Source organism: Micromys minutus (genome assembly GCF_963924665.1).
Source record: "Micromys minutus genome assembly, chromosome: 24".
NCBI classification, from domain to species: Eukaryota; Metazoa; Chordata; class Mammalia; order Rodentia; family Muridae; genus Micromys; species Micromys minutus.
This window is the reverse complement of record NC_137959.1, coordinates 17,481,603-17,498,434: the sequence shown is the minus strand read 5'-3', so window position 1 is coordinate 17,498,434 and position 16,832 is coordinate 17,481,603. Positions and strand designations below refer to the sequence as shown.

At 40.9% G+C, this 16,832-nt stretch overlaps 1 protein-coding gene across 1 annotated transcript in view; it reads left to right on the top strand.

Moving 5' to 3' along the window:
* LOC308436388 (carboxylesterase 1D) overlaps positions 1–16,832 on the top strand; it is a 29,102-nt gene that overhangs the window by 3,302 nt on the left and 8,968 nt on the right. The window contains exons 3-9 of the mRNA XM_080937284.1: positions 1,661–1,805; positions 4,756–4,889; positions 6,348–6,501; positions 8,218–8,322; positions 9,299–9,403; positions 12,024–12,062; positions 15,479–15,619. Coding sequence (XP_080793410.1) covers positions 1,661–1,805; positions 4,756–4,889; positions 6,348–6,501; positions 8,218–8,322; positions 9,299–9,403; positions 12,024–12,062; positions 15,479–15,619 — 823 coding nt within the window. The remainder of the gene's footprint in view (positions 1–1,660; positions 1,806–4,755; positions 4,890–6,347; positions 6,502–8,217; positions 8,323–9,298; positions 9,404–12,023; positions 12,063–15,478; positions 15,620–16,832) is intronic.

Sequence of the window (16,832 nt, the reverse complement as noted above, 5' to 3'; positions counted from 1 at the left end):
ACTGCATGCTTTTCTTCTAAAAAATATCATCATTTACTATTTTTTTCCATTTTGATTGCAAATATAAGACACAAATACTGAAACCAGAAAAGGCAGGGGAATGCACAGAAGCGAAGGTAATAAAGTTAAAAATCACGTACAATCCAATTACTCAGAATAATGGTGAGCATTTGAGGTCATGTTTCCAGTCTTTTGTCTGTGTTGCACCTTCCTTTATACAGGAATTATGGGCATGAAAAATTTAGGTGTCGTTTGCACATTATAACATAAACATTATTCCTCACTGTCAATGCAACAACCAATGTTTAGCAGTTATGTTAACTGGATGTGAAGTTAGACTCTATGAATCCAATCTTCAATTCGGGTTAAGTTTTTCCCATGTTATTGACAGTGTGACAGCATGGTGATCAATCTGTAACCATATCATTGCACGGAATCATGGAGATTTGGGGAGACATTTAAAAAGTGACATTTCTGACTCAAAGAGTAGGAATTTGAATAAGCTTATCTCCAGGAATATCTAAACTGAATGCCCTTCTCCCATGCAAACACAAAAACCCGTGTTCAGAGGAACTCTCCCCATGCTATGCCTTGATCAGAATATGTGTGTATTAGATAAGCAACATGAGCTGATAAGAATTTAAATGTGCAACATTGGTCTTTATGTGAGACTTCTAAACACTACTGAAGCTGAACTCCTCTCCTTTATTGGTCCTCTGGTTCCTAGTTCTATGAATTATGCTCCTTTCTCTTATTGGGTAGAATAATGCCTAGACCAGAGATGTGGATGTCACCTTTTCTATTCCACTTCTGTCATGGACATCTGTGGGGCTTTGGCATTTGGGTGTCTCCACTCTCTCTTTGACAAACTGGAAGCCAGGTGTCATCTGTGAAACAGGATAATGGACACCTGGAGCTGACATGTCTTTAGTGACTCCTTCTCTAGCAGAAGTTGAGCGGTATTTAAAACTCTGAAAAACTCACATATTGCTACCAATTCCACTCTACAATGGGCTCCTAATCAGGACAGCCAACAGTGATCGTTGATGGGAAAGGAAGATGGAAGAACCTTAGCAGGCCAGATGGTGAGACTCTTAGAGACACATTACTCACCTCACCTGTCCCTGGCAGGCTAAAGCCAGAGCAAGCAAGAAATTCAGCCAAGATTACCCAGCATGTCAGTGGTAGAGGCAGGACCACTTATGTGTCTGCCAAAGATAACACCTCTAGCCGATAACAAGTCATTTTCTTGGATTTTAGAAGACTACCACAAATAGGCCTGTTTATCTATAGAATCATTGCCACAACCAGCTGAACAAGTCTAGCAGGCTACAGAGCCCTGTTCAAACAGTGCAGTGAACACCATTTTCTAGAGAATGTGAGCTCAGCATACAAGTGTCTCTCTCTATGGTACACAGTACTCCTAACGCTCCAGGAAGAAAGAGATGCCAAGTCCTCCCTCTGAATGCTTGGGAGAATCTGTAATCTTAGTAGTTCCACCAGGAATCTAAAAACTCTATTATCCCTAACAATGACTCCAATCCAGTGAGGATAACTTCAACTATGTGCTCAAAATTATAAGTACAAGGTCCAGTTCTAGTTAATATATAATACTAGGTTCAACTTGGTGCAGCCTCAGATATTCTCTCTTCCCTTCCAGGTGCTCTCAGGATGCTGTCGGAGGGCAGGTTCTCTCGGAGCTATTCACCAACAGGAAGGAGAACATTCCTTTACAGTTTTCTGAAGACTGCCTCTATCTGAACATTTACACTCCCGCTGACTTGACAAAGAATAGCCGGCTACCAGTACGTATGGGGACCACTGGAGCAGAAATCTGTGTTCCAGCCTCCAACTCTTCATAGGCAACCACAAAGGGGTAGCAGCAGCTCATGGGCTAGAGCTGATTCAAGAACAGTATGACCTCAGATTTTCCAAGTGACATTTGTTTTACATGGAGATCACAGTAAATTCCTAACTTTTCTCACACAAATATGAGGGAAAGAATGGGTCATGTTTGTTATTAGGTTAGCTTCTAATCCCCAGAGAAGCTAAGTCTCTCTGTACAGTTAGAGAAACTGAGGCTGTGGTAGAGATGGAAGCATATATGGAAGGCGTGCTCATAAGAGTCAGGTCTTCTGACCCACATACCTGTGCTTTTAGACAGTGTCTGGGAGGGAGGGTCAGTATTGCCTTTATTCTCAGGTCATGTGGACAAATGTGAAGGCATTCACAGCCCATGAAGGACTCAGGAGTTAAAGCTCTGATGTATTCTCGTCAGTACTTTCTCTGCCTGTAGGCAGCATCCTGGGATTTTTACCATAGCTCATTTCCCAGTCTAGCTGCCTTTGGCACGGTCTGGTGACAGAGTGAATCATTTTGATGGAAACACGGTGCCAGAGACAAGTAGGCTGCCATGTAAAGATTACAGGCTTGGTGTAGGTCTTTTGAAAAAGAAGTTGATCCCTGCATTGTAACAGACCAACACCCAACAAATTTCCCAGAAACTCTTTTGTGTGGAACCTATTAATTTGGGCTATTTACAAATCTGTGTGCTGAAACTTAGTACCACCTGTGCTTTGCACTCACTGGGAGATGAGAATAAATCTTAGTCACATATATACACACGCATATACATACACACACATACATATACATACATACATACAAACACAAAAACACACATATACATACACATGCATACACAAATATACATGCATACATGAATATACATACATACACACACAAATTCATATATATATATATACATACACACAAACACACAAATACATACACACTTATGCATACACACACACACACACACACACACACACACACACACACACACATACCACTTTCTACAGTGCACTTAGTAACCCCAAACACACAGTCAGACTTGGGCTTGAAGAAGGGAGGAATTTAAGCCTGGCTTTCAAGGGTCTGTACAATTATATCATAACCTCTTCAGCATGCCTTTGTCTGTCATCCTTGGGCTCAGCAATTACTCTTAGATGACCTTAACTCAGTCTATCCTGTAGGTGACAGGAATCCCCGAGTGGGGAGATGGGTGTGATAGTGCTTTGAGAGACCTCCTAGAACAGTGGTTCTCAACCTCTCTAATGCAGTTACTCATGTTGGGGTGACACCCCTGCAACCATAAAATTATTTTACTGTTACTTCATAATTGTAATTTTTCAACTGTTATGAATTATAATGTAAATATCTAATGTGCGGGATATCTGATGAACTACTCCCTAAGGATCTCAACCCACAGATTAAGAAGCATTAGAGCCATGAGGTCTTTGATCAAACCCGGCCTTTGAGAAACTGGGAGAGCAGAGCCATTTCGTAACCTCTGTCCTTACATGGGAATTGTTATAGGAAGCTCAATACATGGCAAACTGCATCACAGTTCTGACTGTGTGCACACAACAATTGCTGGCACACTAGTTAGAGATGTAGAATAGCCTGACTCCCGGACTAACAGTGGGCTCACTGCATGGCAGCCATGAACAGGTATCAGACACATCAGCATCCAGAAGCTGGAGGCGGGGGCCAGGTTGAAGCTATAATTATTGTTATTTATGTCCACCCCAGTGCCTGAATAATTGCATGGAGGCTTATTTATTTATGAATAAGCACCTAGACCTTAATCTAGGTTTCCTAACTAGCTTGTAACTCAATCAACCCATTTATACTAACTAGTCTATGTCTGCCACATGGCTGGCTACCTCTTTGGTTTCACACATCTGACTTCCTCCAAGTCTTGGTGGCAAATCTTCCCATGCCAGTTTCCCAGAGTTCCTCTGTTTCTGGCAGATGTCTCATTTTCTAATCCTGCCTCAGTTTATTGGCCATCAGATTTTTTTTTATTGAAAGCTAATGCTTTCACACAGTACACAGAGACTATCTCTACAGGAAGCCTTGTTTCTACCTCTTCTTTTCTATGATATCTTGGCAAAGTGCTACGTTTCTTATCTGTCGCTAGAAAATACTTTCTCTACCACCTGGGTAAGTCATTTTTATTGTTTTGAGTAATTCTGGTCTATGTATTCATTACACTTTTCCTTAGCAAGAGTATCTGAACAGTATTTTACACATTCACGTTTCTTCCCTTATTGCTGGACTCTTTAAATTAAAAAAAATAAAGAAGAAAAAAATATACTTCCTTGCAAGCTTAAGTCTATTAGAGTACCTGGTATGTAATATATTTAGAGATAATGTTAGCAGAAGATTGAAGACTTTCTGGAGAAAGCAATTGTGAGATAGGATTAGCATCATGGTGGATGTGAGTGTGCAAGAAAGGAGGCACCTTTGGAAGGTGTCCCATCAGGGTAGTGTGTGTCTCATCAGATAATCACTTCCATGTGGGAAAGTCTAGTTTACCAGTGAGGAGTTATATGCCATGAAGTGAAAAAGAAATACAAGAGCTGACCTTTTAATGTTCATTCAGGAATAGATGATAAAACTAGGGGCAGGAGATGAGTATCTTTGATCTTTGAGCTGTTCCCATGGTAATTTTTGAGCATCTTGGGAGGATGTGAGAAATGAGAAATGCAGTGGGGTACCATGTTACATTATATTCCCAGTAGGAGCTGAGTGAGTTTGAGAGACATGGAATAGCCTTGCTGCACATTGCTGTGATTTGAATGGTGACTACAATGACCATAGCTTAGAGGCTGGTGACCAAATCAAATCACCTTTGCTATGTTCCAAGTCTGCTATGTAAGTCCCAACATTGCCTATGTTCTTGTCCAGGTGATGGTGTGGATCCATGGAGGAGGACTGGTAGTGGGTGGGGCATCCACCTATGATGGACTGGCCCTTTCTGCCCATGAAAATGTGGTGGTGGTGACCATTCAGTATCGCCTTGGCATCTGGGGGTTCTTCAGGTAAGATATTGGACTGTTGTCTCTCCACCTTAACCATTACAGCAGTCTGGAGCAAGTTCATTACAAAGCAGTTTTATATAACACAAGATATGAGAGACTAAGGCTGGCTCCACTAAGTGGAGTACTACTGAAGGCCCTTGGCATGGAAAACCATGGTAGAACAGATGCATGTGACAAGACCACACAATGAAGGTGGGATCTAGGAGCAGGGGAGATCTTGCTACTTTAATTATAAAGATTTATTTATTTTTATTGTATGCATATTGATGTTTTGCCTACATATATGTCTATGCACTGTATAACTGACACCTGCAGAGGCTAAAAGACGGCTTCAAATGTCCTGGGGCTGGAGTTATGGTGGATTGTGGGATACCATTGGGTGCTAGGAATCGAACCTGGATATTTGGTAAGAGCAATAAGTACTATTATACACTGAGCCATCTGTCCAGCCCAGACCTTGTTATTTTTTGTACAGCAAAGTACCTTTTGATGATCTAGGTTCTAGGAATGCTTTATAGATCCCTTCTGAGAGCTGTGAACTCAGGAAAATAATCACCTCACCCTTGACCTCACCCATTGCATATTCTTTCACATATAAATAGTATGCCACAATAGAAGCCAGAATCCTAGCAATGAATTATTGAGAAACAGGACATATCTATGTGGGTACTATGATCCTCTGCTTAGCCCTGCGTCTGGGGGAAGGGTAATTATTAGAGCAGTTTGTTATTACACACTTACCATCTTAATAAAACACTTGTTTCATCCAGAGTGTTCTATGAGACAGGAAGCCCTGTCATGTCTCTGAACAATGTCTCAAGATCTATACTTATAACGTAATGACATCTATATTTATAATACATGGGACCATTACTTATAACGATACAGAAGAGCTTTCAAAAATCACAGCAGCTACATTTACACTGTTGTTCTCACACCTAGGACCTTTGCACCTGCAGCTTCTCCTGGGAGAAAATAGATTACTTGGATACTCAGGAGACCTGTGTCTTCATTTTATTCAGGTCTCCACTCAAACCACTTGCTGCTTCCAAGAGTCCCTTTCAAATGAAAAATACCTAAAATGCCACCCTTGCAGGCCCACATCTGTCATGGGGTGTGCATGGTTTTCCTTTTCTACTATCCATCACTCTCTCTTCATCTGCTGGTTCCTGGTCTTCTGTGTGGTCAGAGATTTGGTGTTTCCTCTTAGCTGAGCTCTAGCTCTGAGCAGTGCTGGATGCAATATTAAGTCCTTGGCACATACCTGCTGAAAGATGAGCATAGAGCCCCACATAGAACAGTGCCGCATAAAGGGGAATCATATAGAGGTCCTTGTCAGGGATGCAATGCGCAACCTGACTCTGGGGTGTTGGGGGCCCCCATCCCATTGGAAGAATTGAGATCCTTGCTAGCTTTGACATGGCATCTAAGCCTTGACTCTAACCTGTTCTCTTGCAGCACTGGTGATGAACACAGCAAGGGCAACTGGGGTCACTTGGACCAGCTGGCTGCACTACGCTGGGTCCAGGACAACATTGCCAACTTTGGAGGCAACCCAGGCTCTGTGACCATCTTTGGAGAGTCTGCAGGAGGCTTCAGTGTCTCTGTTCTTGTACGTATTCCTAGATCAAGGCAAACCCCCCAAGTTTATGTGTCTGAACCACCTATAAAACCATTTACCTTCCAATCCAGTCATGAACATCTTTGCTTATAATACTATATTTACAACACACCTTCAGAAGGTAGACAGCTAAGGACTATATGTCCCCTTGTGAAGCTCAAGCTTAGTTTCACATATGAGCACTCAAGAATTTCCAGCTTCACTCCCTCTTTCTCTCCCTCTCCCTCTTTCTCTCCCTCTCCCTCTCCCTCTCCCTCTCCTTTCCTCCTTCCTCCTCTCTCTACCTCCCTCTGTGTGTGTGTGTCTGTTTGTCTCTGTCTCTACACATACATACACACACACACACACACACACACACAGAGAGAGAGAGAGAGAGAGAGAGAGAGAGGGAGGGAGGAGAGAGAGAGAGAGAGAGAGAGAGAGAGAGAGAGAGAGAGAGAGAGAGAGAGAGAGAGAGAGAGAGAGGGAGTTTTCATGGACTATAGCCATAGATAAAAAGTTCAAATAAGAGTATAAATTTCATCATAAGTTAGAACAAGGTTCCTTCAAGCCAGGACTATTCACTGAGAGAAGATAAGTCCACAAACATAATGGAGCTTCTCCTGAGAAGGTCTGACATCTTTCACGTGCCTAAGAAGGAAGATAGCCAACTTTAAAGAACCTGGATGTCCTATGGAAGTAGGTGTGGAGGTGGAGGGATGGGTGGTGGAATGGGGGAAGGATGGAACACAAACATGGATCACAGATGCAGATGGGGATGAAAAGTATCTTGGTGCATGTGACTGAGCCAGATGGATATTTAAAGAATGTACAGAAAGAGTCTATGAGCCATAAGATACTGCCTTGGAGATGAGTGGAGAATAACCAATATTAATGTATATTTCAAACCTATATTGGTTTTATATTCAAAGGGAGAAATGTTTAAGTAGAGAAAAACAAATAAATTAACCCAAAGAATAAAGTTGTTCATCTCCTTGCTAGCCAAAGATTATTATTATAAGATTTTTTTCCTTTATTTCTCTAATCTTTGTCCACAAATGTATTTAACTGTCCATATCTTCTCTATGTCTGTCTGTCTTCTTCCATCCATGCATAATCTCTTTTCTTTCTCCTCAATACACAACTACATTTGATCTACAATTCCTTTACCTATTGCATGTAATATGAAACAATAGAACATAAATATTTTCCTAAATATAAAACACTTCTTTGGTATTATTTTTATAATTGCATAATATTCCATGGTAGGAATAAAACCTTATCCCCATATTTTATAATATTATAATCTTGGATTGTTCCCAAGTTTTACTATTAACAGAGAATAAGCATTTTTGACATTTTTACAGGCCCCCATGATCCTTACTTATAGGATATATTCTGAAGAAGGGGAATGATAAGACAGAGTCTGCAGCTCAGGGTTTACAGTCTTCCCAGTTTTCCTCATGAGCACCTGCCACTCCAGTCCTATTCTAGCTCTGACTCTGGTCATTGTTTCCACCCCATTGATGTTCTCTTTGGTGGAATGTAAAACCAAAGAGAAGTCTGGAAAACATATCAGGAGACATGAGGTGCTGTCATGTCTACAGCACCATAGTCCCCAAATAAATGACCAGGACAGAAGAGCAGCAGGGAGAAGCCGTAAAGAGCAAGTGAGCCACTGGCCACTCTTGTAAGCCTATTCTCTTCTCCTCTTCTTCTTCTTGCCAGGTCTTGTCTCCTCTGGCCAAGAACCTCTTCCACAGGGCCATTTCTGAGAGTGGCGTGTCCCTCACTGCTGCTCTGATTACAACAGATGTCAAGCCCATTGCTGATGTAAGTACTGCCATGAACAGAACCTGCGTCCTTTTCTCTTCTGAGGTTTTTAGGTTATTCTTTCCACAAATTTCAACTTAAATGTTCAGAGGATGCTGGAAGGGAAAATGGCTGAGTAAGAAGGATGCTATGGACTGTCTAAATCCCACTACACAGGTTCCACGTTTGTGTGAATCATATTATGCAGATGTCCTGAAACCCTGCACACGTTTTAGTATGGTTAGCCACATCACAAACATCTTTTATGTCTTACCTACAGCCAACTATTTAGGAAGTGGTATTTAACAGCAGACAAACCTCCATAACAAAAGGCCTCTTTAGAAGCACTGAGAGCCAATAACAGTAATATATATATATATATATTATATATATAGTTTGTGCTGTTAGAGATAAGTGTATTAATGGGGATAATTAACAATAATTAAATAATAGAGATATCAGTTATTAATTCCTCATTTCACTATCTCAGCAGCAGAGACAACATTCTGTACGATCATCACCCAGGATTACCAGTCTAGCGTACATTTTCAAATGTCTCTTGTCTTTAGAATGTCTTTGTAGGACACAGCATAGTAACATTTGTCTATAATAGCAGCATTTGAGAAACAGAGGCAGGAGGATGGCTGTAAGTTTTAGACAAGCCTGATCTACATAAAAACATTCAAGACCATCCAAAATTGCATAATCTTCTCAATATATAGGCAGCGGATAGATAGATAGATAGACAGATAGATAGATAGATAGATAGATAGATAGATAGATAGATAGAGAGAGAGAGAGAGAGAGAGAGAGAGAGAGAGAGAGAGAGAGGCAGATAAACAGATGCCAGACAGATAGATAATAGACAGAAAGAAATAGGGAGGGAGGGGGATAAAGGGAGATAAAAAACTGAGTGTGGGATAGAATTCACTATGTACATCGATGGAGGCTGAAGTCATTGTTTTTAACTTCTCCTGTTGCCTGTGGTCTCTGGCAGCTGGTTGCTACTCTTTCTGGGTGTAAAACTACCACATCAGCTGTTATGGTTCATTGCCTGCGCCAGAAGACAGAGGATGAACTCCTGGAGACTTCACTAAAATTGGTAAGTACATCCATTCTACATTCTAGCAATGGTCACTTCATGTAATTAAGTCTAATATTCATCTGTTCAGATAAAAGTATTCCAATAGTAACATAATGAAAAATTATATGATACCCTTCTATATTTATAAAACTTACTTTTGTGAACATTTTTGCTTCAAGATGTATCTTAATGACATACCATTAACACCATTCTGGCTTTGGGGGTTGAGGGTATTCAGCATGTTTTTCAAAAAAACCATAACAACATTATTTAATACAAAAACTAATTTATAACATAAATTTCTAGCCCAATTTCCCAAATTTTCTTATACTGCATAAATGGATTATTAAGATAGCTATCGATCTCCCCATTCATTCATATACTATAATACTATCATATTAGTTTATCCTTTTGCTCAATATGTGTGTGTGCGCGCTTGCGTGTGTAATCTGTGTGTATGTGTGTGTGTCCTTTCATCAAATGTTAGTAATATATCACTTTTCCTTTACCTAATTTTCAATGTGTCTATAATTCATGAACTATCCAGCCAATTCACACCTACATTTCTTTCTCATTCCTTATCCATCTTACATGTACTGGTCAACTTTACCCATCCACTCCTTTATCTGCCAATCCATCATCTATCCAAAAGTATGTGGAAGTAATGCAGACAAAAATGTAATAGTTTTCTGTCTTATGGAGAACTACTAACAGAGAGACTCAGACATGTACTTACTGATCTAGGAGGGACAGTACAGATAGAAAACACATTCAGTACAGTTATTTTAGCAGGGGTAGTTCTTGGAGAAGTCACCTTTGAGACTTGTTGGGCAGTTATGTGACTCTTCAACTGCAAGGACACACAGCAGGACAAAAATACAAAGAAAAGAACATTCAAGGTCTTAAGAACTAGCACAACATTTGTGTACACATACCCAAGTATGCTTGAGCATAAGATAGCACACAGAAGGTTTCTCCTAAATGCTCACTCAATGGGCACATTTCATCTTACTACAAGTGCAAAGTAAAAACAAACTAGTTCAGGACCTATCAACTCCTACATTCTGTACCTAAATATGTTCTGCCTTAGTTAGGGTTCCATTGCTGTGAAGAGATACCATAAACCAGACAACTGTTATTAAACATTTTTATTGGGACTGGCTTACAATTTCAGAGGTTAGGTTTGTTAGGATCATGATGGGAAACACAGCAGCACACAATCAGACTTAGTGCTGGAGGAGCAAAGAGCTCAACATCTTGATCCACAGGCAGAAGAAGGGGACTGTGTACCACTGGCCAGACTTGAGCATATATTTGAGACCTCAAAGCCCTGCCTCCACAGTGACACACTTCTTATAACAAGACCACTCATCCTCTAATAACTCCACACCTCCTGATAGTGCCACTTCCCATGGGCCAAACATATTCAAACCACCACAAAATTTGAATAGTAACTCTCCACTGAAGGGCAGACTTTATGTCTGTTAGGGGTGGAAAGTATTCTCTTGTTTAGATTGATAAGTACCTGCAGCTCAGTGCAGGCAGGAGTTCTAGGTTGTCCATCAAACTTAGGTGCATTTTAGATAAAGAGTGTATACATAAAGTACCTGAAGGTAAGAGTCCTGGGTTGCCAAGTGCATAGTTTAAAACAAAGTGTATCCATAGACCAAGTCAAGCAGAGTCATGGGTTGTGAAGCTATTCCCTATGCTTGCTTGCCTCGCCATTATAGCCACAGAAGCCTTAGCAAACACATCAAGAAAAAGGGTGGGCTGGAAGGAGTGCCATTACATTTGTGGGTACCAGAATTTTCTGATGCAAAATGAAAGCACTCATTTCAATAATTCTAGAACAGAAGAAAAAGAAAAACAGGTTGTAACAGAATCTTCAGGTAGCTGAGATATTCTAAATAGACAATTCAAGACATGGCTAGACCCAAATGTTATAAATATATCACTGAGGATCTGCCTGTCTCTATGTGTCACCTCTCCATTCTTTGTTGTCTTCTATCCAAATAATCATGTTTCTTAGGGAAGTGAAAGATAGTAGTACTCTAATCTTATATCTGATTTGCTTAGAACCCATCTCTACCCCAGATTTCAGCAATGGATTTGCAGGACTCTTTTGGATAGACACCATCATATACCCATTCTTGATTTGTTCTACATTCAGTGACATGGTCACTCTAAGTCACATATAAATACCCAAAATCTTGAATTGAGCAATGTAGAAAAAGAAAGCTTCCTGTTCTTCTGGTCCATCCCATATCCAACCCCCTCTCCCCTTGAGATTTCCTAGTTCCTGCCATCACTTTCATATTATTCTACTGTTCCCTCGAGAAAAATTGGAGTATTTTTACCAGAAGGAAAGCATAGGGGGACAGAATGTAGAGAAACAGAAACATAGACATGGGCAGCAGACATCCTCTCCAGAGCTCATTAATCCTGACTCTGGGTCCTATGGCTTTTCCCCCTTGCTTCTAATACCCCTCCTTTACCCTCTTTTACTCAAGGCTCATTGCCACATGACATAGGCAGGGAAGAGCTGGGGGAGGGGATACCCGGTACCTTGGAGCACAGTTCAAATGATCACTTTGTATATGGAAGGCTTTTAACCCACTATTTGTCTTTATCTTTATAGAATCTTTTTAAACTGGATTTACTTGGAAACCCAAAAGAGGTAAGGACCTTCAGCACCCACTTTGATCATAAATGCTGTCTTAACAGTGTTTAGCTCCCACTGAAAACGAATGCAAAATCTCCACCATGGTATAATAATTTGTGTGTGTGTGTGTGTGTGTGTGTGTGTGTGTGTGTGTGTGTGTGTGTGTGTGCACGCCCTTGAGAGGGGAAGTTGTCTGCACTAGTAAAACGGACAGAAAGAGAGAGGTGTGGCTAGTGTGACTCATAGAACCTTGTCAGCAACTGTGTGTTGCTTACTTCTCACCTCTCATTTACATCCCCTACACTCATAATGGCCTGTGGAAGGATGCTGTAATAGAACCTTCTACTGCCAAATGCCTGAGGAAGGATCTGAAGATCCTTCACTAAGGCACAGAGTTCTGACAGGACACAGTGGTGGTGAATGATAAAAGAATCACGTGGAAGCCAAAGAAGTCAGCCTTCTTCTTCTACCCATGAAACACTGGCAGTGGGCAGTATCTCTTCCCTCTGACCTCTCAGCAGTGCGTTCCCCTAGTAACAGCTGTTCAGTTCTAAAATCCCATCTAACATTATCCTTGTAAACCCTGTGAGAAGGAAATGAGAGTTAGCCAACCATCAACATTTTGCAAGAGGTTATTTAGCAGCTGGGGTGCAGCAGTGAGTGACACAGATGGTATTCAATGTCCTTTGGGGGCTTCCATCCCAGGAGCTGAGAGAGAACAACAGCAGATCAAATAGAAAATGTGGTGTATCTGATGGTAGTCAGACAAATAGAAGATAAATTAGGAGATGGGGACAGAGTTGGCCAGTAGTTTGGTATACACAGAAAATAGGAGATGATTTGATTAGGAAGAAAGCCAGATGTTGGGAAATTTGGAGATAATATTACAGGCAGAGGCGGGAACAGCTGCAAAAGCCTGCTGCAGGAAGTCAGTGTGCTGGGAGGGATGATGGTGAGGGAAGCTTGGGCTTCAGACTTAAGATATTAGGAAAATCAGGTAGCATTTATAAGGCTTGTATTTCAATTCAGCAAGAGATAGGTTTTTAGTGAGCTTCAAAAAGTGATCTTGGATACCTATGCTACCTTGATTTTATTTGTTTTGATTTGAGACATAGTCCTACTATAAAGTCTAGGCTGGCACTGAGGTTATGATTCTCCTTTCTCTGCTTTTCAATATCCTGCAATTGGAATCATAGGGCATCACATCTAGCTATGGCGTCCATTTGGACAACAGTGTAGAAATTCACTGTATAAGCCAGGGGCAGGACAGGTTCAGAAAAACCAAATAGGAAGACTTTACACTGAAGCTGAATGGTGTTATGTGATTGGAGTTGGGATATTTTTTAATATTGGTGAGATGACTTGCTCACCATCAGTGACATAATGAGGAGGAAGAAGGACACCACTGGCCTCTAACTCAAGCACTTGACCTCACAGAGTAGTTATGGTTCTCCATGGGTAGTATTAGCAATTACTGTGTGTCTTGTGGTTGCTAATATTAGTCTTTCATGCATTCACTGCTCCATGTGGTCCTTTGCTGTCTGACTTCTGTAGTTTTGCTATTCCCTACTTCCATGTTCTTCAATCATATCCATTCCTCATGAGGTTACCAAACATGACTATATAAACACGCATTAGAACATGTCATTTTTCCCTCTGGTAACAGAGTCTTGACTTTGCTTAGAGATCCAAAAAAGCTAAGGACTTTTGTTTTCCAGATCACAGGTGTTGAGTAAAGACAAAACACCCTTCCTTCACAGATCTAGTACTTGAACACATCTCTGAATCTCAAAGATGGATTATATATTGAAGAGAAAGGGTGTGCTGCCCGCTGACTATATATAATCCTGCTGTAGGGCAGACCTTCAAGTCCAGGCTTTTTGACTGTCTTGGGTGACCTTAGCACACTGACTGCTCCCTTGACTTGTGCCCCTTTCCCATGTGGAAATGCCTGCCTTTTTCCTTATTTGTATAGAGTGTTCTTGCCCAGATCCTTCTCAGATGGCAAAACAGCAGGCTCCTTGTGGCCTCAGAATATTTTTCTCCAGATGAGCAGCTCTCCAAGGAGATGATCTGCACTGCCCAACTTTTCTAAGGCAGTGGCAATTGTGTCCAGGACATATTCTATTTTGTCAGCCTGTCTGATTATGCTTTTTGTTTGTTTTGTTTTACAAAAAGTGAATGAAGCCTCAGTTTAGACACCTTGAAAAGAGAAGTTACTACCTCTAACACCAGACATTGCATTCCAAAGCACTCGGGTTTACATAGAAATAAACATACTCAGTCTGCCTTCATTAATCACCTATTCTGTATTTGTGAAGTCACTTGCTAAAATATATTTGCAACCCCCATTCAACAATTATGACACAGTCAGAGTCTTTTGCACCATATGCACTGAGTAGCTAGACGCCCAGGCTCCTGTCAGAAGTCAAAGAGGAGATACTGTGCCTTCCTGATTTCTTTCTCATGTTCAGAAATAACCTTTTTATGCTTTATGCAATACTGTATCTTGACAACTATTTACTGATATGTTTACAGGTAATTTCTGTTTGATATGTTTACAAGCACAGTAATGAAGAGCTTCAATGCCTCCAACATGGGTGAATGTGAGGCACATTATAGAGAAAACACATGTAAGGAGTTAGCCTCCTTCAGCTGTGACACTTTTGGTTTTGAAATCAGTGTTAATGAGGCAACAGCACAGTCCATCCAAAAGAGAACACAGAGACTTCCAAAGCCATCAGGAGGTAGAGTGAGGGGCTGTGGGTGATAAATATTGGAAAGGAGAGGATAAAGAAAGAAAAAGAAAGACAAAGAAAGAAAAAAAGCAGGATTACAAAACAGAAACCAAAGAAATTTATACTCAGACTATGATCAGAAACATCCATTCCCTAAAAATCCTTTGTTATAAACTAATTTGATGTTAACTAATAATTTGTAAGAGAAATGTGTTATATAAGGTGTTATTAAATAGAAACTAACTTGTAAAGAAGAATGTTGGAAATTGTGTGGCCAGAGGCTCCCAGTGACTAACTCTTAATTTCCCTTGCAGATATGGTTCAGCATTTGCCAATTCAGTGTTTTCAGCAAATTAACAGACTTATCTACAATAACCCAAACTAATATATTAACTCAAATTAACATATACCTGGATATTTTTAATCCAACATATAGCCTAAACTTTGAAACACACTTTTCTCTGGTATATAGATTTTTGGGGATAAAAACTGGCATCTTGATTTCCCTACCACCATCACCTTGGTAGCAATGACAACTTAGAGAATCCTGGACTTTGTTCATCTAAGACATTGAGTTTCTGTGGTCATAGCCACAGAGGACTTTGTGCTGACCAAGCTCGCAGACATTCAGAGAGGGCACAGATATAACAGATGTCAAAATATTACATAAAGGTTAAATTCTCTCTTCCCTAGAGCTATCCTTTCCTACCTACTGTGATTGATGGAGCGGTGCTGCCAAAGGCACCAGAAGAGATCCTGGCTGAGAAGAGTTTCAACACTGTCCCCTACATGGTGGGAATCAACAAGCAAGAGTTTGGCTGGATCATTCCAACGGTGAGAATGTACAGACCTCTTAGACACACTCCATGGAGGCTCAGTCATCGCCCTCTGATCAAGGGTTATGCACCTAGATGACTACCATTCAAAGAGGCTTAAAACTTTCCAAATAAATTTGTTTTGAGAGTCCTTGGTGAAGCCCTTTGAAGTGCTAATTTATAACTGGGGCAGAGAAGGGATTAATAATTGAAGACTTCCTAAAGCAACTACTCAGTGACTCAGGGCCCTGCCTGCCCACAACCAAGCTTTCTAGTGCCAATGCTGAGCCCTCTTAAGCAGACATTTTAGAGCCCTGGTACCAGACTGTGGTGTGGTTTCTATATTAGAAGGTATGCTGAAGCCAGAGCAGATCTCTGAGTGCAAACGTGGACATAGGGTCAGCACATTCCCAGAGTTCTGCAGAAGTGTGCTCATCCTTTCTCCCTGAAGGCTGATTGCTACCAGCCTTACAGGAGAAAGTGAGCAGAGGTAGAGGAAAGGGTTCAGAGTGTCAGGAGTATTGATGGAATGACTTCTGGAGAACACTTCAGCAAGATTGTTTTAGAGATATATAAGGGTGTTTTTAGGGGTGCAAGTGTAAAGGGGTAACTGGTCATTACATCAAGAAAGCTGAAAAGGATGATTGGTACAGCACCTAATTATGCAGACTGGGAGCCAGAGTGGGACATAGGTGCTGAGTTATGCAACCTTGCAGAAAGCTCTGTACAAGATCACTTTTCAGACGAGGTTAACCAAGGTCACAGCAACTTGTGTTCAGGGACACTCTCCAGACAAAGACAGACAGAAGCAGGGAAACTCCACTGAGAAATGAAGTTCCCCATTTCACACTGACCCCAGAAAGACCTCCAATCATGGGGAAATAGGGGACTGCTACCTTCATAGCATGGTTCCCCAAGACAGAAGGACCTCAGGAGACATTGTAAGAACATAGAAACACAGACATAATTTTAGTTTTGTTTCCTCTTGTCACTTGAGTCTGGGGGTGGCAGGGTGTGGTCTGTGTTCTCTGTCTCTGAGTCCTTAGCTTCTATATGACTCTGGCCTGACAGGTCCCCCACTGTGTTGAGAAACACTGTGGCTTCTGTTATGCTCAATACCTTTATTAAATGTCCTCTCTGTGTTACTTGTATTTATTTATTACAGATTACATCTTGAATATATTGCATATATTCAATATATCTGCATTGGTTTTGTTGACTTTTTTCTCAAA